Source organism: Stylophora pistillata, chromosome 6 (genome assembly GCF_964205215.1).
Source record: "Stylophora pistillata chromosome 6, jaStyPist1.2, whole genome shotgun sequence".
In the NCBI taxonomy this organism is placed as follows: Eukaryota; Metazoa; Cnidaria; class Anthozoa; order Scleractinia; family Pocilloporidae; genus Stylophora; species Stylophora pistillata.
Window position 1 is genome coordinate 10,344,524 of NC_142524.1, and position 26,648 is coordinate 10,371,171.

A 26,648-nucleotide genomic window follows, 5' to 3' on the forward strand; every position below is an offset into this window, starting at 1 on the left:
CCCTCCAACAAAGCGCTTTACAATGTTTTTACGTGATTGAAAACAAAACAGACAAACAAACAAACAAAAAAACCGAAATGCGCGTTCCATGTTAACAACCATGTTTGCGTGACTCAAGTCGCTTGTTGCGCAACTTCAGTACTCTTGGTTCCTGCTAGAAACTTTAGTTACGCTTTCTTGCGGTATGTTGTAATTAAAATTGGTAAAAGATTAATAAATGAAGTTCTCTCAGAGCTAATTTCCACAGGGCTTAAAGGTCTAAAGTCGACATCGCTTGCAGAGATGTGTGACATGTTCTGACCAATCAGAGAGTGGTGTTGTGTTACTTTTCCTGCACCATTTCCTTCCTTCGCTGTTCATCTTTCGGTTCAGTGCCACGTTTCACACGACTGTAAGCTGCACGCGGACAGCTGGTGGTTGACCTTCAAGAAAGAGAGCAATATAAAAGATGTAAGATTTCACTTCTTTTGCAGTTTCTGGAAGGGTTAATCTGTTCAAAACGAGGTGATTTGCATTTAGGCGCCTTAACCGCGCGTGCGAAAGATTCTAAATATCGTGTGGCCCTCTTGTAGATTAGTTGTTGATATTTCAATTGTTAAGGTGCGCAGAAATCTTCCCTAATTCACGAATTATATTATTAGAGACCATGAGATATTTTTACAGCTTAAAGACGCACATGGGGAGGGGAAAATAATAGCGAAAGAAAGCGCGGAGGATATGGCAGATTTGCTTGGAAGAGCTTGTTCCGGTTTCGTTTCTTTTAGACACCACCTAATAGTGACAAGCGGCTATTCTTGGCCAGCTTTTTCAAAACACGGTTGTGCTAACCTAGGGTTACAGTAAATGTTTGCTTCAGTTTTATAGTTTTGCATACCGTTAAATCATTTAAATTTTGGTTCCTTCTTTCGGTTTTGTCTAACCAGGGTTATGATTTATATTAAAGTTAAAAGGTGTTCTCGGGTAAAAATTTGTCATAAAATGTGAACTTTTACATTTCATTGTTATGGCTTTCAGAACATTTGAAGACTTAAGACTGTACATCAAAGCTCTCAGTTAATGTTGGTGACGATTAGAGAGGACCAGCACAAAATAAAAATTGCAAGGGGGGAAGTGAAGGGGGAGATGGAGGGGGGAAGGGAAGGGGGGATTGTACATTTCGTGGGTTGCAAAATTTGGAAAAACTCTGGTTCAAGTGTCATTGATCATTGCTGTACACAGCGATAAATGTTAAAGCATAGGTTATTCTTAACTTTTGTGTATTATTATTTTCAGGGGTGTCACAGGGATGTTAATTACCTTGTTTCTACTGATTCTCAGTGCTCTTGATGTTTTGTTCTTCTTCTTACCCACTTCAAATTTTGAGCCTAAGGCAGTGAGGTGAGATGCAGCATACTTTTCTTTAGGAGAAATTAACGTTTCGCTGAATTGGGACAGGGTTAGAGCCTAAAGGAATGGGTGTATGGCAAAAGTATATTAGGTGACTTCTAAGACTGCTAGCTCCTCATTTCAAACTGTGAGAAACACTGGAGAAGTTGATACTGCATCAAAATTCACTTGGTGGAGCTTTGTTCACACTCACTTTCACATATCGTGTGCTGTTTAACTGTGAAGAATTAAAACACTATTGATGTCTATCAATATCAATTGCGACATTTAAGTCAAGCTTTGGATTTGTAGGATTATTAATATTAATTTGTTAGTGTTATTCCCTGGTTAATTTAGCTAATTATTTATAATCATTTTAATTGTGCATCTTGTAAAGTGCTCCGAACTCAAGGGTGAGTGGTATAGAAATCCTAGATATTAGTATTATATATATTATATTATCAACCCTTTCACTTGAACATTAGTATGCATATTCTCCATAGTTTTCTCTATACATTTCCTATGGTGCTGACATTGAAAATTTGTTTAACAGTCAAGTGCCTCTTTACTTGGTGATCATTGACAAAAACTATTCACTTGACTCTGATGATGACTTCTGCACAGGTTATCAAAACATCAGTCACTACCAACGACAACAGTCCTTCTCAGGACTACACTCACCTGGACGATCACACTACACTTTCACATGATCATTGTCTTTATTCTTGTGATCTTGATGTATTATGATTCAGGGGTGATATTTTTAGGAGAAATTAGATGCTAATCACCTGATATTAATATAGAATTTACATGCTTATACCTTTCCAAGGAAAACATTATGGTCATGTTTTCAGACCATATCCCTTGAGCTTATTACTTGTATGAAATAATTACATTTGATATTGGTGATGATATTTGAAAGTGCTTTGTATTCTTAAAACATTCTTGATAAATCAGTGTTTTTGAAAAGACAAGACCCAAATTTGAAGGAGCTTTGGAGGTTAACAGCATCTTAGCAAAGACTCAGAAGTTGTATGAAGGAGACCTGGTTGGTCCAGAATCTATAGCTGCCGATAGTACAGGTATTTATGTAATGTTGAAATATCAATAATTTTTGCACAACCTCATTCCCTGCATAAAAATTACTTACAAGGAGCTGCTGTCCTTGTTTTATCCAGGTACTTTGTATGCAGGCTTAGCTGATGGGAGAATTGTCAAACTTGAGGGAGATAAAGTGGTAGATGTTGTTCGAACTGGGAAGGAGGTAGCAAACTGTGGTAAGTTAGGATTTGTTACATGAAATTGAAAAAAAAAAATTAACAGATTTATGCCCTGTATGTGTGCATTGGATATTCAGTTGCGGAACCAGGGAAGATTGGCGGAGGACCAAATTTCACCCCCATCAGGCCCATGGTTTTTTTTTTACTACTTGTCTGACACCATAATTCATTCAATGACAGGATTGCATGCATATGCTACAAAGACCACTTTCATAAATGGCTGCCGGATTAATATTCTTTTGTTTAAATTTAAATTAGCCCTTCTGTTCTCCAGTAGAAAATTCCAAAGAATACATTATCTCAAGGGAGGTCAGAAGGGCTAATTTAAATTTAAACAAAAGAATATTAGTCCGGCAGCCATTTTTAACTGTGGTCAATGTTACTTCTGAAAATGAAGTATGTAAATGTTATTTTTTTTCCAAAAAATATTTCTCATGTTGAATAAATTTAGCTTCTTCAGGCTTTTATGTAAATAGAAAATTCTATGTTCTCCCCAATCATAGTTTTGATGCCCTTTACCACATCAAGAATTCCTCAATCTACCCTTCTGTTTTTATCTTTCTCACACAGGGACACCAGAAGCTGAGCCCACGTGTGGACGTCCCTTGGGAATGCGCTTTGACAAATACGGAATCAACCTGATAGTGGCTGATGCTTATCTAGGCTTGCTAGAAGTGAACCCTACGGCAAGGACAGTTAGCACCCTTGTACCTCCCTCACCTGGGATTGATGGCAGGGCCTTTAGATTTGTGAATGATCTGGACATTGCACGAGACGGAACTATCTACTTCACAGATTCAAGCAGTAAGTGGCAGAGACGTCAGTTGCACTACTCCATTCTAGAAGGAGATAACACTGGAAGACTTATGGCATACCATCCCAAGACAGGAGAAATGGAAGTTTTAATGGATGGACTTCATTTTGCCAATGGTGTTCAGATTGCTCCCGAGGGTGACCATGTTTTGGTATCAGAAACAGGAACATTAAGGATAATGAAGTATGAAGACGTGGTTTTTTAAGCTTTTAATGCTGGCTTTATAACTCTCTCTGAGCAGAGACCCTACACGATGAACTAAATTCCCTTGACCCTTCACACACTAACATCAGTATGCATATTCTCCATACTGTTCTCCATACATTTCTTTAGTTGCTGACAAGGAGAATTTGTTAAATGATCAAGAGCTTTTTTAGTTTGTGATCATTTTCTTTTTTCTCGCAACCTTAATATGCGATTCATGGTTGATGTTGTAAGGAGAAATTAGATGCTGGTCACTCTTAGGGGTTGAAGGTTTAATTCTTACCCATGGAGACCATCATTGCTGTTCAAATTCATGCTTAGCTCCTGGTTGGCTCAGTTTGTAGAGTGCTGGACTGCCTTGTGGGAGTTTGAGGGTGCAGGCCTAATACAGAACAGCTCAGGGTCTTAAAATAACTGAGGAGAATGTGCTGCCTTTGCTACGACACCAGCAAATAATTAGACATTCTAATCTTCTCAAATAAGGACAACAAACCATAGTTATCTTCCATATCCTCTCTGTACTGGTTAGCAGGTGACAGTGAAGAACCCATGTACTTCATGCAAAGTGTAAGGAGTGTTGTGCCCGGTGTTGTGGGCTGGCCTTGTTTCCAAAAATTCCTAAGTTTGGGATGCCTGCTAAATTTCCTTTTAAAAATTGTAGATTGCTCAATGCTGTCTTGCCAAAGTCTTCTGCAAAGTGCTGTAAAAGCATATTAGAGTTTATTAATGTGCAGAATGTGCTATATAAGTGCATCATGATCTTTATCATTAGAACACAGCTCCCCCTTAAAGACAAGGTCCTCTCTTTAAGATACTTATTCAGTTCTCAGGTTTCAAAAATGTGTGTTAGTAAGGAGTGGACATGACAAATCACATATTGCTGTGTTGCTACTGTAGTAGCTGTGTTGCTATTATAGTAACAGTTGTTAAAGCTTTGGCATTGAACCTCTGCATTCCCATGTCATTGAAAAGTGGGGTGAATTGTATTGGGAAATTTAAAATTAGTTAAAGTTATTTCTGGATTGTTTTTAGGTACTACATCAAAGGAGAAAATGAGGGCAAATCAGAAGTGTTTGCCCAGAACCTTCCTGGGTTTCCAGACAATATTCGGTTAAGTAGTAAAGGAGGATACTGGGTTGGTATAGCAACTGTGCGCACTGACTTCTTCGACTTGTTTCAACTCTATGCAAGGGCAAAGAGCTTTACAGCAAAGGTAACAATGAGTAGTTTAGAGTTATGGAAAGGTTGGTAATTTTGGATTTAACCAATTATTATAAATGTAAATAACAGAATTGAGCAAAGAAACTTTCTTGGGGGAAAATTTGCCACGAGAGCTTTGATTGGGACAGTTTTAACCCTGATTGGGGGATATAGGTAATAATAACATATTCTATACCCCTTCAATCTTGTTTCAGAATTTTGGACACTTGTGTCCAATTTTAGACACTAGAGTCCAAATTTAGACATCACTGTCCCATTCTAGGCACTAGTGTCTGACTTTGACATCAGTGGTGGTATTGGGCGATTTTGGACACTTTGAGATATGTGGCTGATTTAAGACAGTGGTGTCTGAGTTTGAACAGAGGATTTCTACTTGATTAACTCTGACTTTTTGTTGAAAATTTAGGTTTTCTCCTTACCGTGGTTAATCGGTAAAACTTCCCGCAACTATGGCCTTCTCTTGGAGCTGGATGAAAATGGCCATATCACCAGAAGCTTCCATGATCCAACTGGCAGTGTCATACCCGGTTCCCTTAGTGAGGTTCATGACGATGGTGATGTGCTATTCTTTGGAAGTTTTAGGTCTCCATTTGTTGGTCGGCTGGAGTTAAAGGACTAACTTAGGAATAGATGTCGGGGTTTCTTGGTTCTTGAAAGAAAAACTGCTGGTTCTTGCAATTTATTTTTCATTTTAATCTTCGAAAAGATTTTATTTTTGTATAAAATGCGTGAGATTGCATCATGAAATGCATGATTTCAAGAGAGTAAGGCTCTCTCTGATGAAGTAATTTATATTGTATCAGCAGCAGTGTTGATGGAGTAAAACATTTTAGTTTTTGTCTATCGGTGTCTTTTTTTAGATGAGATCATTTGGTGGGTTTTTACAGTAAGTAAACAAGCTTTAGGTGGAGAGAAGAAAAAAAAAATTTCAACGACCTGAAAACTAGCAAAAGTGGTTCCAGATATTAAGGGAAGATTTCTCTTGAGACTCAATCAGAAGTTGGCCTAAATAGTAGTAATCTTTATTTAAACACGATCCATTCATCAGCCCATAAAAATACAAATCACATAAGCTAAGATATTTAAAATTCAAACAGCATACTGTACACTAAAAGCTGTTTTCCGTGAATGCCGTGCGTTAGACTTAAAGAATTTCATTGATCGTACGTTTAAATACCCCCAAAGACTCTGTGTTCCTTATATCGCATGTTAGACTGTTCCATAATGCGGCGCCATTTTAGCTAAAGCTTTTTCGGTAATAATTAGTGCGCGGTAATGGAACATTGAGCTTATTGAGCCTAACACCTGCATTAAGATTCCCTGGCTTACCTTTGTGATTTATGAAGTACAAATAGCGATATTCTGCCCAATTCCACACTGTACTTTAACTAAAAAATAGCTGAGATACCACAAGTGCCCTGATTGGTTAAAAGCTACGGTTAGGGGACTGCACTTTCTACCGCATTACCAGCCTAGTAACCCACTTGAAATGTTGTGAGAACTCGATGAAAGTTCGTAATTTTCTTGCCTCCGACTCGCGATTTACATTCTTTTTTGCTCTTTTCTCGTGTTCTCCCAAAATTTAGCCTCTGTTACTACGTCGGTAAACCAAGAGAAAGTATCTTCTATCGCTTAAATGAAACGCCCTCTGACAATCTTTTGAGGAATAAAAACAAATTTCGATTTTGCATTTTTTGAGAGGTTTTCAGTTCCCTTCTTTTAGGTCCCCAAACAGTTGCAAAGGAAATCACACGAAGTCTTATGCAATTAAGGGTAAATTGTGAAAAAAAGAAAAAAATTTCTAAAAGTTAAGAAACATACCAGGAATGTGCCTCGGGGTGGGGGGTTAATCCCAGAATGGGCATATTCCTTAAAGGGTAGGATTCTTAGTTGTTTTGGTTTGAAACAGATTTTGCTTGTAAGTTCTGAAGTGTGTGATGCAAGATACCCCAGGAAACAAATTCCATTCACGGTGTCTGTAGAAATAAAAGAGAATTAAAAATAATAAAATGTAAAGAGAAATGAAACAAAAAAAAGGAAAAAAACCCGGTCCCTCAAAATATGTTTGCGTGACGTTAACCAGTCTTGTCACGCAAATTCAGAATTCATCGTTACTCTATTCCGGTTATTTGTCCCTTAAGTGTGCTGTAGCGGCTAATTCATATATCTTATTAGACGTTTTGTTGTGTAGTATCGCTGAGTATTTTTTTACGAGTTGTGCCGTATTTTGACGAGCCCGTAGGGCGAGTCAAAATACAATTAACGAGCAAAAATACTCAGCGATACTACACAACAAAACGTCTAATAAGTTATTCATTATCCAATAATTTGGATATATCAACATCGTTGAAATGGTAAATTGGCCACCGTAACGATTACAAAAGCTGACGTTTCGAGCGTTAGCCCTTCGTCGGTCGGCGCTTTGCGCCGAATTCTCGTACTCCGGTAGAGAGAAGAGAACGTCTGGGAACAGGGTACTTGCGCGATGCGAGAAAACCTCTTTAAACGGTCTACAATAGACCACAGGCAGCCCAAGCTCACTGCTAGAAAAGCGGACGTGACTCTTACCGTGTTGCGTAACGTTTTATATTTATAAAGGTTTGTATGGGATGTTATCGGTTTGCCTTAAAAGAGAGAAAAAAATGTCTTGTTTTGAAATAAAATGGGTTCACCTTATTGCCTTTTTTTTTTCTTTGTTGATTCCGAGCGTCTCAGGCCATTTTGAAGCGTTTTCGGCGAGTTAGCGCTATGTTGGTGCAGTTGAACACCAACATAGCGCTAACTCGCCGAAAACGCTTCAAAATGGCCTGAGACGCTCGGAATCAACAGAGAAAACAACAAGGCAATAAGGTGAGCCCATTTTATTTCAAAACAAGACATTTTTTTCTCTCTTTTAAGGCAAACCGATAACATCCCATACAAACCTTTATAAATATAAAACGTTACGCAACACGGTAAGAGTCACGTCCGCTTTTCTCGTAGTGAGCTTGGGCTGCCTGTGAATAGACGAGTACAAATACCGCGTGATATTTGTACTCGTCGGATGATAAAAGCAGTTATTTTTAACTACAAATTTCCTCAGAGTTTTGAAGTCCAAAGTCGACATTTTAATACAAGCACGTACGGTGTAAAATTTCGTAGAACCTGGGTATTGTGGTTCTCGGTAGAGTGCCACGTTTCGCACGACTTCCGCTTTCGGTGGCACATGCGGTGTAGAATTTCTAGTTCGCTTGTCAGTTCATTGTTGCGTTTCAAACGAATGGTTGACGTTCGAGAAAGGTAGTCAGAGTTTAGGGCTTTTGCAGTTTTCAATCAGTTCATTGAATAAAGAGATCACAAAAAAAGATTTTTCGTTGTTTATTCTAGCCAATCAGATGAAAATGATGAGTGATGTTGTTTTTGTCGCACCATTTCCATTTCCTCTTTCGCTATCACGGTGAAGGATTTCTAGATCCTGTGTTCTCTTCTCGGTTCATTTGTGACACGTTCCACACGACTGAAAGCGGCAGACAAAGAGCTTGGTTGTTGACATTCTAAAAAAGGGTAACCTAAAAGATGTAAGAGTTTCCTTTTTTTGCAGTCTCTCTTTTTAATCAGTGTAACACTAGTTGATTTGCATTTTGGCGCCCTTTTTCCAGCGACAGATTCTGTGTCGAGTTGTACCTTATTTGGGCTTGCTATCGTATGATATTTCAATTATGAGGCGCTCAGAATTGAATTTTGGTACAAGCCTTTTCATGGCTTGTTCCAAAAATTAAGAGATCTATTAACAGCTGATTAAAATTGATCGTGAAAGACGTGTTGTTGTTTCGTGTTTAAAACACCAGTTTGCTATGACAAGCCATTTCACTCCAGTGTTGAGTAATTTTCTTTTTATTTATTTATTTTTTTGCCCTGTTTGTTTTAGCCAATCAAAGCGACGTTGTGTTGCCTTTCCCTTCCACTACTTCCTATTTCTCCAGCGCGGTTTATTTGCTTGCATGTACACTGGCCAATCAGAGAACGATGTCATTTCTTATATTTGCCACATCTGACTTTCTCTTTCGCTATCACAGTTTAGAACGTGTGGGTTCCGTGTAATACTGATCTTGCGTCAGTGGTGCGTTTCACACGACTTAAGAAGGACTAGAAGTTGCAGGCGTGAACTTTTGGGTTGACTTTCGAGAAAAAGAGTGACAAGAAATGTAAGATTTTACTTCTTTTGCAGTTTTCGTTACCAGGGGTTATTATAATCAGTTCAACACTGTCTATTTTACTTCCGGCGTCTTTACCGTTTCTTTCGACCGATGAAAAGGATCGGAGCTTAACTTAAGCACACGCGTTTTAGAGACGCAGACGATAGCCGGAAGTTAAAAGTTCTACATCTTTTTGGTCAGTGCAGTTTGGTTTAAAATGTGAAAACGAAGACCTTACAAACGCTACATTGGCGTCAAAGTGCGGTATTCTTCTTCCGGCTTCCGCCCGCGTTTCAAGAACGTCTCAACCTAAGTTCTTTTCTTTTTTTTTTACATATGATATCATTGTCATCCCTTATCAGTTGTTTAGTATACTTCAAATAAGAAGGCGCGCAGAACTTATCCCCAATTCATGGTTGGTATTACATAACAAGACATCTACATACAGCTGATGTGAACTGAAAGTGAAAGAGGTGGATAGCGACATTGATAATCACAAGGGGGGGAGATGGAGGTGGATGAGAGGGGAGGGGGGAGAGAGGTTGAAACCATGCATTTAACCCTTAGACCCCTGAGAGTGGCTATCATGTAATTTTACCTTACAATATCACCCCTGAATCTCACGTAAAGGAGATAATCATCAGCCAGACTGCTGGTAGGGTGTAAAGGATTATTATTACATGACTCGGGCAGTCAGGGGGCCAATAACTAAAATCAACCATTCAAAATGCTCTCTTGCCGGTCAATATTCTCTCATTATTACACGACTTGGCCAGTCAGAGGGCCAATAACTAAAATCAACCAATCAAAATGCTCTATTGCCGGTCAATATTCTCTCATCATTACACAACTCGGGCAGTCAGAGGGCCAATAACTAAAATCAACCAATCAAAATGCTCTATTGCCGGTCAATATTCTCTCATTATTACACGACTCGGGCAGTCAGAGGGCCAATAACTAAAATCAACCAATCAAAATGCTCTATTGCCAGTCCAATATTCTCTAAGTATTAGACCGGGCACTGCCCCAAATGGTCCCGAATGATACCACACTTGTGTCCCTTTGAACTTCAGGCGTATAATAAATCTCTTATTAACCAAGCTTGCTCGGGACCGTACTGGAAGAATATCGGCCCTCGGTCTTTTTTGTACAGACTGAGCACAGCGAGGTCTGTACTGTCAAGACTGATGGCCAATATTCTCCCAGTATGGCCCTTGTGCTTGGTTAATAAGATATATTTACAGGGAGACAAATTTGAGGGTGCTCTAGCTAAGTGTTTCAAAACCTCTGATCATTACAGTACTCTGAAGTAAAAAATTCCAGGCTCCAAATTTATCGTCATGAATTATAATTAATGGTGATTAAAACCGTAAACTACTAAAAACTAATATTATTAGTACTAAATTAACAATAATGCTAATAAGGCTATTTACAATTCAAGAAAAAAGGTCACAATGTAATTTAAAACTAAAACTAAAACTAGAAGTAACCTTGTGCTTATATAAATGTAACATTTACAATAAGGCTAGTAAACTATTTACCAAAACAATAAGGCTAAAGGGCTAATTATAAAATTCAGTACTGAAAGCGGTTTACAAATATGAAATTATTTCATAGATAGTAAATGTTAAAGTCTAAGTTCTTCTAAACTGACATTTATTATTATTGTTATTTACAGGGGTGCAGTCACCAGAATGTTACTTACCTTGGTCCTGCTGATTTTCAGTGCTCTTGATGTGTTATTCTTTTTCTTGCCAACTTCAAATTTTGACTCCAGGGTAGTGAGGTGAGATGACTGGTGTTGAGATAACTTTTATAGTGTGTTTATAAGAGACCTTGATGGACTAATAGATTCTCCTTTCAAACTGTCTGCTACTATCTCATTAAAACACAGGAGAATTCAATTTTGCATGAGAATTTCCTCAATAGGGCTTTATTCCACACACACCATCCCAAGTGTATCATCAAACTGTCTATAATTAAACAGTTAGTATACCATGGACTCTTTAATTTTTAAGATTTGATTGTTAACTCTCCCCTCTAGCTGCTACACATTACTTTGTAAATAGGTTATGAGAACTTGGTGTTCAATCAAGGTTGCAACAGTACTTCTACCTGATAAGTTTGCTGGATGATTTATGAATTTTACAAGGAGAAGTTACAGTTAATCATTTCTGGAGGTTAAAGGGTTCAGCTTTCCGGAGAGCTCATCACCATTACAAATGTTCCACCACTTTTAAAGATTTTAGTTTTTCTTCAGAAATAACCCCTTAGAAGACTGACCCTTATTTCTCTTAGCTGAAAGTAAATAATCATGTGTTTACAGGCTACTTTATACAAATTAATTGTCTTCAGTATTTTAATGTCAATTATGGTAATATCTGAAAATCTTCTCAATATTTTGAATAATTCAGTGTTTATCAAAAGGAGAGCCCCAAATTTGAAGGAGCACTGGAGGTTAACAGCATCTTAACAAAGACACAGAAGTTGTATGAAGGGGATCTGGTTGGTCCAGGATCTATAGCTGCTGATAGTGAAGGTAGTTTGTATGAAATTTTCAAATAATTTCTGCACCACTTTTTACCAGATTCTCTAACTTCCAGCCCCCCCCTCCAGCTTCCCCTCCCCCGCCCGAGGTTGAGAAGGGGAGACACCTCAGGAACAAAGATGTCTCTAATTTTATGATAAAATAATATTACAATGTGATTACAACCTTTGACAAAAAGTGCAAATTGCAAATCTGTCAATGTTTGTCTATTTACTCGAAATTAAACTCATTACAAGAAGCTACTGTCCATCTTTTCCAGGTACTTTGTATACTGGTTTAGCTGATGGGAGAATTGTCAAACTTGAGGGAGATAAAGTGGTAGATGTTGTTCGAACTGGGGAGCAGAAGGCAAACTGTGGTAAGTTTAGGTTTGATGAATAAAATATATTAATGATGCCGATAGATTAATTTTACAGCCTGCATAGAGACAGGTGTTTGTCATCTATTTATACTCCATAGCATTCCTTCAAGTGTTGAGCAAATATTGAGCATTCCCTCTTTCCTTCCAACCATAAGTCACTGTTCCCCACCTGTAGTATAGAGGTGATTTACCAAATACTATCTACAAGTTTTACTTTTTTCTTACACAGGGACGACAGAAGCAGAGGCCATATGTGGACGTCCTGAGGGAATGCGCTTTGACAAATATGGAAGCAACCTGATAGTGGCTGATGCCTATCGAGGATTGCTAGAAGTGAACCCAAAGGCCAAGACAGTTAGTACACTAGTACCTTCCTTACCTGGGATTAATGGCAGGCCTTTCAGATTTGTGAATGATCTTGATATTGCAGAAGACAGAACCATCTACTTTACAGATACAAGCAGCAAGTGGCAAAGATATCAGCATGACTACTCTGTATTGGAGGGAGATAACACTGGAAGGCTTTTGGCATACCATCCCAAGACAGGGGAAATGGAAGTTCTGATAGATGGTCTTCACTTTGCCAGTGGTGTCCAGATTTCTCCCGAGGGTGACTATGTGCTAGTAGTGGAGCTTGGTGCATCAAGAATAATGAAGTATGAAGAAGTCATTTTCAATTTTTTTATACTGGCCTTAATCTCCTACTCCCCCTTACTAAGCATTACCCCTGTCCTCTCAACCTTAAATCCTAACCCTAACCTTATCCTAACCCTAACCTTAACCCTCCCCTAAGTGATGTACCATCATCCCTGAATTCTTACTCTTACAGACACTCCTTAGCATTCAAATTCTTCATTTTTTTATTCAGATCCAAACTCTTTTAAAGACAAAGTCCCCCCTCTCTAAGATGATTCTTTGGCAATCTTCTTCCCAAAGTCCTCTCTCTTCCTTCCTTAAGAAAGGACCCTGGTTGCAGTCTGGATGTGAAATTTCACATAATTTCCTGTGACCTATGCTATTGAAAAGCACTTTAAAGAATTAAAATCCTTTAAAATTCTGTCTGGATTGTGTTTAAGGTATTACCTCAAAGGGGAACTTAAAGGCAAATCAGAAGTGTTTATCCAGAACCTTCCTGGATTTCCTGACCACATTCGCTTAAACAGCAGAGGAGGATACTGGTTGGGTATAGCAACTATGCGCACTGACTTCTTTGACTTGATGCAACAGTATCCCAGGGCAAAGAACTTTATAGCAAAGGTAAGAGTGGTTGGTCATGGTGGAAATGAAGTTGATTTTGGCTTAAACTCTTTGACCCCGACTTGCATCTAGTTTCTGTTTACAATGTCACTCCTTAAACAGATTAAGGTCACAAGAATAAAGGAAATGATCACAAAGAAGCTCCTGAATGTTGAATAAATTCTCCTCGTCAGCACTCCACGAAATGTATAGAAAACAGTATGGAGAGCATGCACAGTGATGTTGGGGTGAAAAGGGTTGAATGGTGAAAAACTGCAGGATCTAATGAAAAAATTACCCTTCAAAAGTAACAAAACATACTAGATAGTGCATTATGTCTAAAGCACTTAGGTAACCTACATTTTAAATCAAACAACTGCCAAGTAGTGCTGAAAAAAACTTACATAATGAAGTTTGTTGCTTGATTAACTTCAAGTTTGTTTTGAACTTTGAAATTTTAGATTGTTTCCCTTCCATGGTTAGTCACCAATACAGCTGTCAAGTATGGCCTCCTCTTGGAGCTGGATGAAAGTGGTAATATCACCAGAAGCTTCCATGATCCAACTGGCAGTGTTATACCTGGTTACCTCAGTGAGGTTCATGATGATGGTGATGTGCTCTTCTTTGGAAGTTTCTTTTCTCCATTTGTTGGCCGGCTGGAGTTGAAGGACTGAGTACCAAAGGATAGATGCCAGCCCTTTGGATGTTCAGAGTGGGAATCCCCATGGGGCATCAGGGAATATGCATACAAAGAAGGGGGTGCCTTTTATTTTTGTTTTTTTTTTCTTTATTTCAATTTTTTCCTTTTTATTTTAGATAAATACTTTCAATGTGCATGTATATGGTAAAATGCAGAATGAATTTGTTTTAATCAATGACATTTATTTTGGGCCACTTTTCTGTAATGCTTTCAACTATGCATGTTCAAGACTCTTCCTAAAAAAATGTAACACAACCTTGAGACCTCATAGGAAAAAACTACATTTCCATAGTATAAAAAGTTAAGTTCCTCTCAGGTTTGATTATTCGATGTATTTCAAATTTTTCTTATCAACTACTAGTAAATATACAAGTATTGAGATTAAAGCATTAAAATACAGTGTACCTTAGTGATTAGATGGTTGAATCGACACAAGGAGTTTTCACCCTCTAGTCTTGGATGATTTACTTCAAAAGAGACTGTAATAGGAACAACGCACTTACAATAATTAGCAAAGAAACCGGTTTTGCATTTGCAATGGAGTACCTTGTGTGATTTTGATTAGAAGTAACTTAAAAACAAATTTCTCAAATACCGTTAATGTCATTTTGTAACATGTAAAACCTACTGACTGTAATTGAGAGGTTATTACAGCATGGAAATTTGTTTACTCTTACTTTCAAGAATAATTCAGATACTCAGAACCAAGTTCTCAGTACCTGACAACACATTCTATAAAAAACCTGTTAAGTTTATTTTTAAATACCCTTTGATTGTCCAGAGAGAATAAATTCTTACCTCAGTCTGGAAAGAGGCCCTGCCAATTGAATAATTCTAAGTGAAATACCGAAAAAGGTGTCCTAGCTGTTACCCAGTGAGGGGTCCATTCAAACACACCTTCTGCAAGCATCAAATATAACTGATCTGCCGGACCCAGCAGATTTGGACTTATATAAACACACACACATACACACAGCCACAGTATCACCTCAGAGGCCCAAGTGGCAAATAAGCAGGATGGAGAGAGAAAGATAAAATAACTATAACCACTGAATAAGAATGATACTGTCAAGTGAACCAGTCCTTCATTTCCAGCCTTTTTGTTATTTTTTCCTCAGTCACTACATGCACTACGATTGGTCAATTTAGCAGGGCATATTTTAGTATACAGCCTGCTAAATTAAAAAGTTTGTTTGAATTGAAATCTTGCCCCTCTATTTGAACCCAGAGATAAAATAAATATCTAACTAACATCATTATCTCAGTCTGCATTGTAGGATATGGAGCCTTGTTTTTCCTCATGGACTAGCTTAAGGCCCTTGCAATTTTCTCTTAAGCCATTAATCCCAGTGGAAAAGCTTGGTGTGATTTACAGAATGGACCTTGAACTCAATTAGTAAGCAGGACCATTATAAATTATTTCCTTCACACACAACTATTTGCCATTGGCCCTAGGAGGTGTTAATTCTATTCCTAGCAGCTTTTTCATCAAACCCATTCAAATTTTTAAATTGCACCTTAGCCTATTGTATCATTTATCTGGCTGATAAAGTTCAGTGGGGTACTCATGGGGATATTTTGCTACATGGTCCATACATTCCTTATACTGTTTCTTTAGACGTGTGGGTAGCGTGTCATATACATCAGTGAACATCTCTTCGACGGGAGGTTTGAGTGCCTTCTCGGCTCTTGAAAATGCTGCCATGACCTGTTGACGTGCCTCGCGTTTCCATTCTTCCTCCATTTTACTATTCCACCACTCTTTGTTTTCCATGTAATGTCTAGAAATTAAACAGGAAAGATATCACAGGATGGAATAAGTTGAGAAAAAAATTTAAACATAAACTAAAAAGAGCATTAGTGTGATGGAAAAGTGGCTTGAATGCAACAGTATGACCCTCATTCGATTGAGTTCAAATTATGCAGATCTTGATAGGAGTGATGTACATAAATGAAGAAAGCTGTTAAAGTCCAATAGCCTTCAAAACAATTTGGTTATATCAATTGAGTTGATAATGTAATATGGCCATTATACAGCATTTCAAAAGCTGACGTTTTAAGCAGTAACCCTTCTTCGTTTGCTTTCACAAAGGGCTCATACTCACAATGTCAGCGACTCTTTGCACTGGCCAATTTACACTATCAACTCAATAATGGTAAAACATAACATAACATATCATCATAGCATCATCATCATCATCATAACATAACATAACATAGCATCCATCTCACGTTAAGAATTCCATTCCTTTTCCTCAGTTTCTAAGACTTCCTCGTTTATGTAGTGATGACTCTGATTTCCACCTCAAATCAGAGTCAATGTGCCAGTTCTTCAATAAACGAGGTTACCCTGTTTCTGTCGTTCAAGCGGGTTACCACCACGCTCAACTTATTGATCGACATTCAGCGCTACAAACGTCCCATAAGGAAGATTCCGACCGCATTCCATTCACTCTCAGGTTTCACCCTCACAACCACTCAGTTAAATCCATCATTCTTAAAAACTTTAAATTACGGCAAAACGATCCAGAGACAAGCACTGTCTTTTCGCAGCCTCCGCTCATTTCATTCAAACGCGACAAAAACATAGGCAATTTTTTGGTCAGAAGTTCTTTTCAGACTGATGACCAACCAGGCACTTTTAAATGTGCTCGTGCATGATGCAAAACGTGTCCTTTCATTCACAACACTGATGAAATATCGGGACCTAAACGATCCATTAAGATCACCGATCACTTCACGTGCACCTCCGCCAATGTAATCTATTGCATAACTTGCACTTATTGCAAAAAGATATACATCGGCGAAACAGGCAGAAGACTAGGCGACCGATTCCGAGAACACCTGTGAGACATGGAAAGGAATGACAAGGACACATCGAAACCAGTCGCTAGACATTTTAATTTACCTAATCATTCTATGCAACATATGGCAATCTGTGGTCTTTCCTTCCACTTAGGTAGCACGGAAAGCCATAAAACTCTTGAACAAAAGCTCATCTTTCAAACCGGCAGTCTAAATCCCACAGGGATCAACGAACGCTTTTCATTCCACTAATTTATTCAGACATGTTTTTCTCGTTGCCATGTTCCCAACAATAATGTAGCTCCATTTTCTGCCTTTAAAAGCACACACAACCCACCATTCCTTTATTCGCTCTGACGAAAGGCTAATGCTCGAAACGTCAGCCTTTGTAATCGTTACGGTGGCCAATTTACCATTTCAACTTTGTTGATATATTCAAATTATAACATAACATAGACTTTATCAAAGTGTCAAGGTGTATAGCTAGAAAAGCTAATTGGGGACACTTCTATGTATAACAATTAAAATACTAATCATGTACAAAGATGTATGCTGATATGAATAGGTAGTAAGAATTAAAATTTAATTAAGAATTAATTAAATCAAGAATCAAGTATGTTATGTACACATGACTAATTAAGTTAAGAAATTAAACTAAATTAAAAAACGCAGCAGTACTAATACTGCTATGTTATACAAGTGTGACAGCTACAGGTTCCATCCAGCACATCTGAAACTTGAATGCCCCGAACTGCTCTTTTAAACTAATAGTAATACTCCCCACTGACACAGCACCACACTTTCTGTGGAAATTAACCCACTTAAGCCTTCAAAAATGTAGATTTTTTTGTTCAAAGCCCTCAAATAAATGCCCCTGATTGAGTTCAGCATTTACAATACACAATACAAATTTTATTCACCATTCATAGAGGGAAGGGTCACTGGTTTACATCCCAAATAAGTAAGTTCACAATACTTGTTCAAAACAATTTTTTTACCAGATGGCAAGGTGGCCTCCAGAAACCACAGGACTTAGTTTAATGGTAAATAAATATTTCCTCCATCTCTGGCATTTGAGTGAAGCTGGCCTTTCATTGAGTACATCTGGTTACCATACAGGTTTGAGATCTCCGAAACCAGCTAAAACAATTGACAAGTTATTTGCAATTCTGATTTAGAATATAATGCAGACCATACCTGAGTCTTCCAATAGGATGGTCCTCCTTGTCCCAATAATTGACTTCTTTTAGGGAGCGATAAACAGAGGAGTCATCGCTAGTGCTATGATGACCAATTCTGAGGTAAAGGGAGTATAGATTGAATCAGTACCATTATGGAGTAACTAATAATTGACTTCTTTTAGGGAGCGATAAACAGAGGAGTCATCACTAGTGCTATGATGACCAATTCTGAGGTAAAGGGAGTATAGATTGAATCAGTACCATTATGGAGTAACTAATAATTGACTTCTTTTAGGGAGCGATAAACAGAGGAGTCATCGCTAGTGCTATGATGACCAATTCTGAGGTAAAGGGAGTATAGATTGAATCAGTACCATTATGGAGTAACTAATAATTGACTTCTTTTAGGGAGCGATAAACAGAGGAGTCATCACTAGTGCTATGATGACCAATTCTGAGGTAAAGGGAGTATACAGAATCAGTACCATTATGGAGCAACTAATTTTCAAATGCTCATATAAGGGAAGGTGAATAACCATGCATTTAATAATTTCTTTTTGCATTGCTCAAGGATTTGTGTGCACTCTCCCAAAAGTGCTTACTCTGACTTGTGCTTCTTGCTTTTCAACCTGAGCTTTTCTGAGGTGGTAATGAAAGAACCAACTATAGAAATAATCAATTTTTGTAAAGGAAAAATGAAGACTTGTTTTTTTTTTTGTTTTTTGTTAATATTGAGGGGTTGCAGAGACTGTTACTCTATCTAACCTGTAAGTCATCGCTTCCACCATGATGGGTTGTGACTGCTCAACTACAATTTTACGTGCTGCTTTAGTGACATTGTACACAGCAAAGACATCGTTACCATCCACGCGAATTGCTTTCATTCCATAACCCCTGCCACGTCCAGCTAGGCATATGAAATCATTACATAATAAGGGTGAGTAAAAAACAAAATGAGAAGCATAATTATTAACCTTTACACCCTAATACTCCGGATGCATATTCCCCATACTGTTCTCTACATGTATCCTAAGGTGCTAACTGGGAAAGTTTGTTTAACAATCAAGAGTTTCTTTGGTTGGTGATCATTTCCTCTATTCTCATGACCTTTATGTGTGATTCAGGGGTGATAGTGTAAGGAGAAATTAGATGCTAGTCACTCTGAAGGGTCAAAAGGTTAATTACACCTTTCACTCCCACGATCTCATTTAGTAATTCACCTCACAGTCTGCCATACAATTCTTATGATGTAAGTTTGGAGAATTTGGTATTTGATCAACTGATGATCCCCTTACAGGTCTTCTTTATTCTCATAACTTGTCTGCTTGATATTGTACTGAGGTTGTTTGGAGAAAATCTATCTTGGTCACACATGGGAGTGAAAGGATAAATTAAACTATGATATCAAAATCAAACTGGAACACACAGTCAACAAGCATTCTCAAGTTGGTTCATATGTCATGTTGGGAATTTGTTATAAAATTATTATACAAAAGTGTTACTCGGCTTAATTGCAGCAAGCAGTGAGTCTTTTTTTGCTTCAAAAAATAACAACTGGTAACAACAAAATGCAAAGATTTACAAAGTCAGAATTTTAACATTTCATTGAAGGTTTTTTTAAAATGGTAACAAAAATTGGTTGGAAGAGAAGTCTCTTGACAGAACTTGCAAATAGTCAATAGCCCACTTGTGAGTTTTTGCATGCCAAAGAACTGGTGACACATACAAAAACTTCCAAATGGACTATTTCAATCTCATGGTCACTAAGGTCTTTTGGGGTGGGGGTGTGGGGGGTGTGTGCTTATTCAAGGCTGGGAACCTATTAACTTTTCCTACCTACACAGGGTGGGCACTTATTCAAGTTAGGAGCTTAATCAAGTAAATTTATAGAAGACATTTTGAGGGATGATCGAGAGAGGGAGGGGACATGAAACAAGAAATGATGGAGATCAATTGAAAGTAATAACGCCACTCACCAATTCCATCGCCTCTGTACTGGTCACTTGTTGGAGTAGATATGGCATAACCATTGTTACGGCTGTTGGAGAGAGATATTGAAAGGTCAGATGTTCTGATACTCTACACACAAAAACATACCAAAAATAATTATAATTATTGTAACAAAAGAATCTTCACTCTTTAAATTTCAAGATCTGATTGTTAATTCTCCCCTCTAGCTGCTACACATTTCATTGTGAATTGGTTACGAGAATTTGGTGTTCAATCAAGGTAACAGCTTCTATAGCTAACTGATAAGTTTGACTATTCTCATTACCTGTTTCCTGGATAATGTATGGATATTATGGGGAGAAGTTACATGTTAATCATTTCTGGGAGTTAAAATGTTAAAACCAGGGCTGTGGTCTAACAGTGCCCGGTGGCCCCTGGTGCCTTACATTTGTTCTTGGGCGACCCAGGAATCTTAGTTTTTTCATAAAAAGCATATGCTGGGCACCCTGGATTTCAGAGTTTCTGAGCACTGCGCTCTCTTCAATTTTTCTTAGAGCACAGCCTTGTAAAACAATCAACATATAAATACTCCAGACATTTAAATTTCAATCCATTTCCCTGCAGCAGATGATGAGAATTGAAACTCTGATAGACTGGAAGGTGTTATTTTGACAATTAAAACACCAAATTCTCTTGGTCAGAACAATTACATCATTCACTCTCAGTTTCTATCACAGATGATAGCTGGTCAGAGAAAAGCCAAAATAAATTATCATTCTAGAAATCAAGAGTGAATAATCTAAATTTCTTCGTAAAAATGTACTTGTAATTTTCAAAACTTAACGACAAGACAGCCTTTTTTTTCCTATTATTTCATCCTGTTTTACACTGCAAACCTTTAGGCTTCTCCATGTAACTTTACACACTATCTATCATGGAATGAATAGTGATTGAACAAATTTAACCAATCAGACTGCAGCATTTATGAAAGAAGGCTAATAGATTTGGACTCAAATAAAATATAACACAGTTAGAAGGGAGAGTTGCATGTCAAGGAGTTAATAGATAAACAACAAAAACTTAAGAGGTGTTTCATTTTTTTACCAGAAGAAAATGACAGGAGCTTCAAGTGTTGCAGCAAAGTTGAAGGCAGCATGGGCGTCTCCTTCACTGGCCGCTCCTTCCCCAAAGTAGCAAATAACACAGTTTCCAGTACCAGCACGCTTTACAGCATATCCATATCCCGACGCTGAAAAATAGGTTTTTTTTAACCCTTTAGCTCTCATGAGTGACTAAGACCGAATTTCTCCTCACAACATTGACACAATATCAAGCAGACAAAAGATGAGAATCAAGAAAAATATAAACTGGCAGATTAGTGGTTGATCCAATGCTTAATTCTCTGATCTACTCAAAAGAATTGTATGGCAGACACTAAGGAGAATTACTATTGAGATCTCAGGGGTGAAAGGGTCAACTATCAGCTCTTTACGGCTTTCACAAAAAGGAGAAGTAACCAAGTTGCCCGAAAACAAAAGTTGGTCACCACTGTGATACTTGCACTCTACACGAACACAGCTCTCTTAACATTTTAAACCTTGTGAGTGACCAACATCCAAATTCTCCTAACAGTGATACAGCTGAATCACTCAATAATATCATGAGAGTAAAGGAAATGATCACCAATCTAAGAAGTTTTGATTGTTAAATCAAATCTCCTTGTCTGTACCAAAGGAAATATAAAGAGAAGAGTATTGAGAATATAAATGTTGTAGTTCAAATTTTATCCTTGGTTCAAATTTTTTTTCCTTTGTTTCAAACTCATTATCATACATTAACATGACCGAGAAAAAAGGAAAATAAAATTTGAACCAAGTATATAAAATTGAACTACAACATAAATACTGATATCAGGGCTTGAAATTTAACGGTAACCCGTTAACCAATGGTTAATAAATTTCAACGTTTGGTTACTAAAACTGGGTCCAACTAACCTGACATGGTTAGTAAAATTCTCTAACATATTTAAATTATATTATGGAAATGACCTTTAAACAAATAAATAATGTTTTAGGGACGGTTTATGTGTTATTTACTTGCATTAGCTTGTTTTCTGTCTGAAATAATTTGTTCTTGCCGTCTTTGAGAGAGAATCGAGCTTTACAGCCATTTTGAGCGCTGAAAGGCCCTGGATGCAAATATGTGTCGAATGTGGGGATCTGGACACAAGTTTGTTGGATCTGCCAAGTTGTGAATCCATATTCGCTTCAAAATGATTGTTCGCGAGGTTCTGGTAGTTCGGCATTGAATTATGCAGAGTTCTTTAATCATGGTAAAGGAGAGGGAAATAAAATGGGTGCATAATTGTCAACGTTTTTAAGGTCACCATGCTATTTCAGCTACTCTTTAATCATCCTAGCTGTTATTAACAAAATGTTCAATATTTGAGATATTGTAACTTGTGAGCCAAACTTGGATACCAAACTTTATAATTTGGTTAGTAAAAAAGATGTCTACTAACCCAAAGGGTTAGTGATCCAAAAATTAAATTCAAGCCCTGAATATTTAACAACTATTCACCGAAGTGGAGGTGGTTAGAGGTGGATATTTACCGAGCTGCAAAGCGGCGAGGTAAATATCCACCGCTAACCACCGACACTGAGGTGAATAGTTGTTTTAGTATATACTAAAACAGTGAGATAATATACACCACCGTCGTTAATCTGAGTGATTTCTTTACTTGTCACAGATGCAAACCAGGACACCATTTTTTTCCTGAGTTGCTCGGGGGTAAATAGCAAAGGATATTCGGAGTTTGACTAGCCAATCAGAGTGTGCCTTCAACGCTATCCAGTATTTTAGTATGTACTACTAAGGTTTATTACATCGCTGGCAGTAGAAACCGGAGTTAAGCACCGGCCTAATGGGCCACTAGGCTCGTAAACTGACTTTACCTTTTTACTTTACATCGCTGGCAGTGCCCATGGGAAAGATGAAGTGAATCCTGTGTTCTGATTGGCTACCCAGGCGGGCAAGATGGGTCCATCTTGCCTGCTTGGGACTGCCCACATTGATCCCATGCATGAAAAAATAGAATTAGAACTATGTTTGTAATTCTTGGACAATTTCAGCCATGGAAGCGCAAAAAGTGGCAGAAGATAGTCAAAACAAAGAAAACAGAAACAACTCTGACCTGTGAGTTTGCATGCATGCAGTCTTACAAATGTAGTTGGTTTTCTTTCCCAGCTCTCGAAGCAAACAAATTATTCTTAATTCCTCATAAAGCGAAATCTTTTTGCAATATAATAAATCTTTTTTTAACCGAGCTTGTTTGGTCAAGATGGCTGGATATCAGCTTTGTTCTTTTTTGGCATTTTTACAGACCTCTACTTCATCTTGGTCCATAAAAATGCAAAGTTTAACAGAGAACTTGGCCAACATCCAGCCATCTTGACCAAACAAGCTTTGTTAAAAACACATATGCACAGGGCTAAGAGTAAAAGGGTTGACTAAAAAACTAACAACAACAATCTAACCTTGTGGCATCTGAGTTGCCAGAGGGGATGAAATTGTAACAAAGTTAAGGTTCTTTTCCCCATAATGAACAGGCATCTGCCGGCCCTTTCCTAAGTCATTTTGATTGGCATAACATTGATTCATGAAGTCATCTAATGTGAAACCCCTCCACATCAAGACACCAGCTTCACGGTATTGACCAAGTACTACATCCTCAGGCAGAAGGGCTGCAGCACTACCAAAGTGTGTTGCTTCTTCACCATAGTTTGTCATGTAAAATGATATCCTTCCCTAAAGATGTCAGAAGTGGAGTATATTCATTGTGATTACTAAAAGTTAAATGTGCGTGAGAGAGATCTTTATTGTAGTATTTTATATAGTATTGGGAATAAGGCCTGAAAAAAATTTAGGCTGTTCAGGATTTGAACCCATGCCCTTTGCGATAACAGTGCAGTGCTCTACCAACTGAGCTAACAAGCCAACTGGGGGCTGGTCATTATGTTGGTTTGTATATCAAACCTACAAAAGTGATAAATCATACAAGAGGTCATGGGTTCAAATCCCATACAAACCTGAATTTTTTTTCAGGCCTTATTTCCACTACAACATAGGGTTTATAACCATGAGGATTGCTTTCACGCATTTCATGAAACCGCTGTACATGTATATGATTTTCATATATTCAAATTAAAAATTACATACATTTTTGTGGTGCAGGTGCAACCTTTCTAAAGGACTGACAACACATTATATAACAATCATCAATAATTTTTCATTCAACTTTTTACTAAAAATGAAGTGCCCATCCAGACAGCCTTGTATAGAATCAGTTCAATATTTTCAATTAACACATTGGGTACAACGAACACCAAAAAGACCCCAAGGAGTAAGGTATCTAGTGATTTAAAAGTTAACCCTTTTCACCTTCACATCAGTATGCATATTCTCCATACTGTTCTCTATACATTTCCTCAAGCGCTGACAAGGAAAATTTGTTTAACCATCAAACCTTCTTTAGCTGGTGATTATTTCCTATATTCTCTTGACCTTAATGTGTGATTCAGGGCCGGGTGATATTGTAAGGAGAAACTAGATGTTAGTCACTCTTGACTAATGGCTAAAGGGCTAAGATCATAGCACACTGGAGAGTAGTCAATAAGTCATGGGTGATAAGCTAGCAAATACTTGAAAATAGTAAATGCTGTGGAAATATAAGCCTTGAGGTCTTGGTTCTTGTTACCCATAAGGTGATTTTATAGTTTTACATGATATCATTCTGCATAGATTTGAGAATGAGTCCCATAACGGCAATAGCCTAGACCAGTTACCCTGCTTTAACAGAATGCTGATTTCTGTAACTGTTTATTATACCCATTTAGGGGGTGGGTTGGCAAGATTTTCGGTGAGACTAAACTAAATATCCTGACCCTGCTAAAAAAGAATTAAAAATGTCATGACCCCTATAGTTGTAATTGCAAAAATAGCTAGCCCCCCTTCCCCCTAGGACTATCAAAGCAGCTTGGTTAAAAGAAGTGTAAAATATCTTTTATGGCGGGTGGTAGAAATGTTCTACAAACTTAAACCCGCATTTGTAGATGATATGTAACAACAAAAAGCTTTTGACCCCCCTACATTATTCCCAAATTTTTCTTATGACCCCCCATTTTAGTTCCTTAATTTATCATGACCCCCCTATTATTCATGCCAGCCCTCCCCCTGCCATAAATAATGAGGGCTCCCTTAAACACCCAAGTGGGCAGAGTAGAGTGATTTGTCTAATCTTTCCCTGAACTTAACCCTTTGACCTCCAAGTATAACAAGTATCTGATTTCTCCTTTCGATTTCACCCCTGAATGAAAGGATCATCAACTAAAGAAACTATCGATTGCTTAACAAATTCTCTTTGTCAGCACCATGGGAAATTATACAGAACAGTATGGAGAATATGCATACCGATGTCGCAGTGTAAAGGGTTAATAATTAGCTATGGGGACACAACATCTCCCTCTGATGATATATCTCTTAGCTTAAATAACCTGTCTTTGTGACTCGTAGAGGATACGGTCCATGGTATTCAAGAGAGTCATCTTCTTGTACATGTCTTGTATTGTTTCTTTGTCGAGCTACAATGACAACGACAACAAAATGATTCAGCTGAATAATAAAAGGTATGCTATACCATGGTCATCTTTTACTGGTATTTTTGTGACTGCCTGAAAAAGAAAAATTTAGTTGAATCAGTGTTCTACTGTGGCCAAGAAACGATGAGATTATTTTCCTTGAAGTTACTGCGAACAAGTAAGAATTGGAAAAAACATGCAACGGAAGAATGTGATGCCATTACTTCAAAGCAAATTTCTAGAAACTTTCAAAACAATCGTGTTAGAATAACAGGTAAAAGCGTTATCAGGAGTTTTGCTCCCATTATTTAGAATTTTCAGAACTACAACCTGTTGAAAAAGGGGCACCATTTAAAGGCAATGAGAAAGGGGAATCAACTCTAGGCGACCCTGCCCCCAACACGCCCCCAGGGCAATACCAAGGGAACAAACACTCCGATTAATAAAACAACAACGAAGAACTCTCCAGTTCTCTCTCTGGAATCTCGAGTTTCTGTCATTTTAAGAAAGGAGACAAAGAGAAAATTTTGCCTGAATGTCTGGGAAAATGACGATGCAACAACTTCTCGATCTCCCGAGAGAAAAATAAAAAATAACGAGGCAAAAAAAAAACAAAAAACAAAACAGCATGCCTTTGGGTCGTGGGCTTCGTTGAAGACTTTTCCATTTCGATCCATGACACGATAGACCGGGATGGCTTCTCCGTCATCTGGATCATCAAACTCCAATTTTTCTGTATAATAAGAGTTGAGAGCGCCAGGAAATCTTGGCTTGTCGTCTTGGTATTCATCGCCAGAGCTAGAGGAACACAACTACAAGGCGTACAATATGAGTATTTGCGAAGTTACTACTAGTGTATGGGCACCCATAACAGTAAACCTCATGGCTAACTTACTCTCAATGCCTTAAAATTACTGGGTAGCTTTTTGATGTGAGATGATATACCACGAGACCCAACAAGCGCTCTTCTGTAAAGCCACGTTGAGGCAGCCATGTTTAGTTCATCCCGAAACCTTACTCACCCCCTTAGTGGGGATGGGAACTGTTGACAACTAGCTAAAAGAAAAAGAAAAATCTCACTTTTTTAATGAATTATGGACATAAAATTCTAAATTTTGTTATAATTTGCAATTTTTCCAGTTCATAGTATTTTAGAATAAGAGAAAATATGG

At 37.9% G+C, this 26,648-nt stretch overlaps 3 protein-coding genes across 4 annotated transcripts; 2 read left to right on the forward strand and 1 right to left on the reverse strand.

Annotated features, from left to right (window-relative positions):
* Positions 1 to 295: 295 nt before the first annotated feature.
* LOC111341498 (adipocyte plasma membrane-associated protein) lies at positions 296 to 5,725 on the forward strand. Of its 2 annotated transcripts, none has more exons than XM_022948483.2 (7): positions 296 to 450; positions 1,273 to 1,377; positions 2,323 to 2,447; positions 2,544 to 2,642; positions 3,216 to 3,642; positions 4,696 to 4,876; positions 5,291 to 5,725. In XM_022948483.2, coding segments are annotated over exons 1-7 (1,152 nt in total). In that variant the 5' UTR covers positions 296 to 448; the 3' UTR covers positions 5,504 to 5,725. The 2 variants fall into 2 exon arrangements, with proteins under 2 accessions (XP_022804218.2, XP_088580597.1); XM_088724471.1 differs by having other exon boundaries at positions 355 to 504.
* Positions 5,726 to 8,291: 2,566 nt separating this feature from the next.
* LOC111341495 (adipocyte plasma membrane-associated protein) lies at positions 8,292 to 14,306 on the forward strand. Its single transcript, XM_022948479.2, has 8 exons — positions 8,292 to 8,441; positions 8,940 to 9,068; positions 10,738 to 10,845; positions 11,474 to 11,598; positions 11,867 to 11,965; positions 12,198 to 12,624; positions 13,045 to 13,225; positions 13,666 to 14,306. Coding segments are annotated over exons 2-8 (1,155 nt in total). The 5' UTR covers positions 8,292 to 8,441; positions 8,940 to 9,066; the 3' UTR covers positions 13,879 to 14,306.
* On the reverse strand, positions 14,066 to 26,629 carry LOC111341496 (2-oxoisovalerate dehydrogenase subunit alpha, mitochondrial). The gene is made up of 9 exons (XM_088724479.1): positions 26,372 to 26,629; positions 26,109 to 26,288; positions 25,393 to 25,479; positions 23,377 to 23,647; positions 20,945 to 21,089; positions 19,867 to 19,928; positions 18,656 to 18,797; positions 17,907 to 18,005; positions 14,066 to 15,685 (listed from the first exon to the last, which is right to left on the reverse strand). The coding sequence occupies exons 1-9, from the start codon at positions 26,468 to 26,470 to the stop codon at positions 15,436 to 15,438; spliced, it is 1,335 nt and encodes a 444-aa protein (XP_088580605.1). The 5' UTR covers positions 26,471 to 26,629; the 3' UTR covers positions 14,066 to 15,435.
* Positions 26,630 to 26,648: the final 19 nt, after the last annotated feature.

Coding starts and splice junctions, on each gene's coding strand:
- LOC111341498 (XM_022948483.2), top strand. Junction 2,643..3,215: donor GAAGGAGGTAGCAAACTGTG/GTAAGTTAGGAT, acceptor TTTCTCACACAG/GGACACCAGAAGCTGAGCCC. Junction 3,643..4,695: donor GGAACATTAAGGATAATGAA/GTATGAAGACGT, acceptor GATTGTTTTTAG/GTACTACATCAAAGGAGAAA.
- LOC111341496 (XM_088724479.1), bottom strand. CDS start 26,470: ATGGCTGCCTCAACGTGGCTTTACAGAAGAGCGCTTGTTGGGTCTCGT. Junction 18,006..18,655: donor GTGGAAGCGATGACTTACAG/GTTAGATAGAGT, acceptor CCTTTACCTCAG/AATTGGTCATCATAGCACTA. Junction 15,686..17,906: donor CATCCTATTGGAAGACTCAG/GTATGGTCTGCA, acceptor TTTAATTTCTAG/ACATTACATGGAAAACAAAG.
- LOC111341495 (XM_022948479.2), top strand. Junction 12,625..13,044: donor GGTGCATCAAGAATAATGAA/GTATGAAGAAGT, acceptor ATTGTGTTTAAG/GTATTACCTCAAAGGGGAAC. Junction 13,226..13,665: donor CAAAGAACTTTATAGCAAAG/GTAAGAGTGGTT, acceptor TTGAAATTTTAG/ATTGTTTCCCTTCCATGGTT.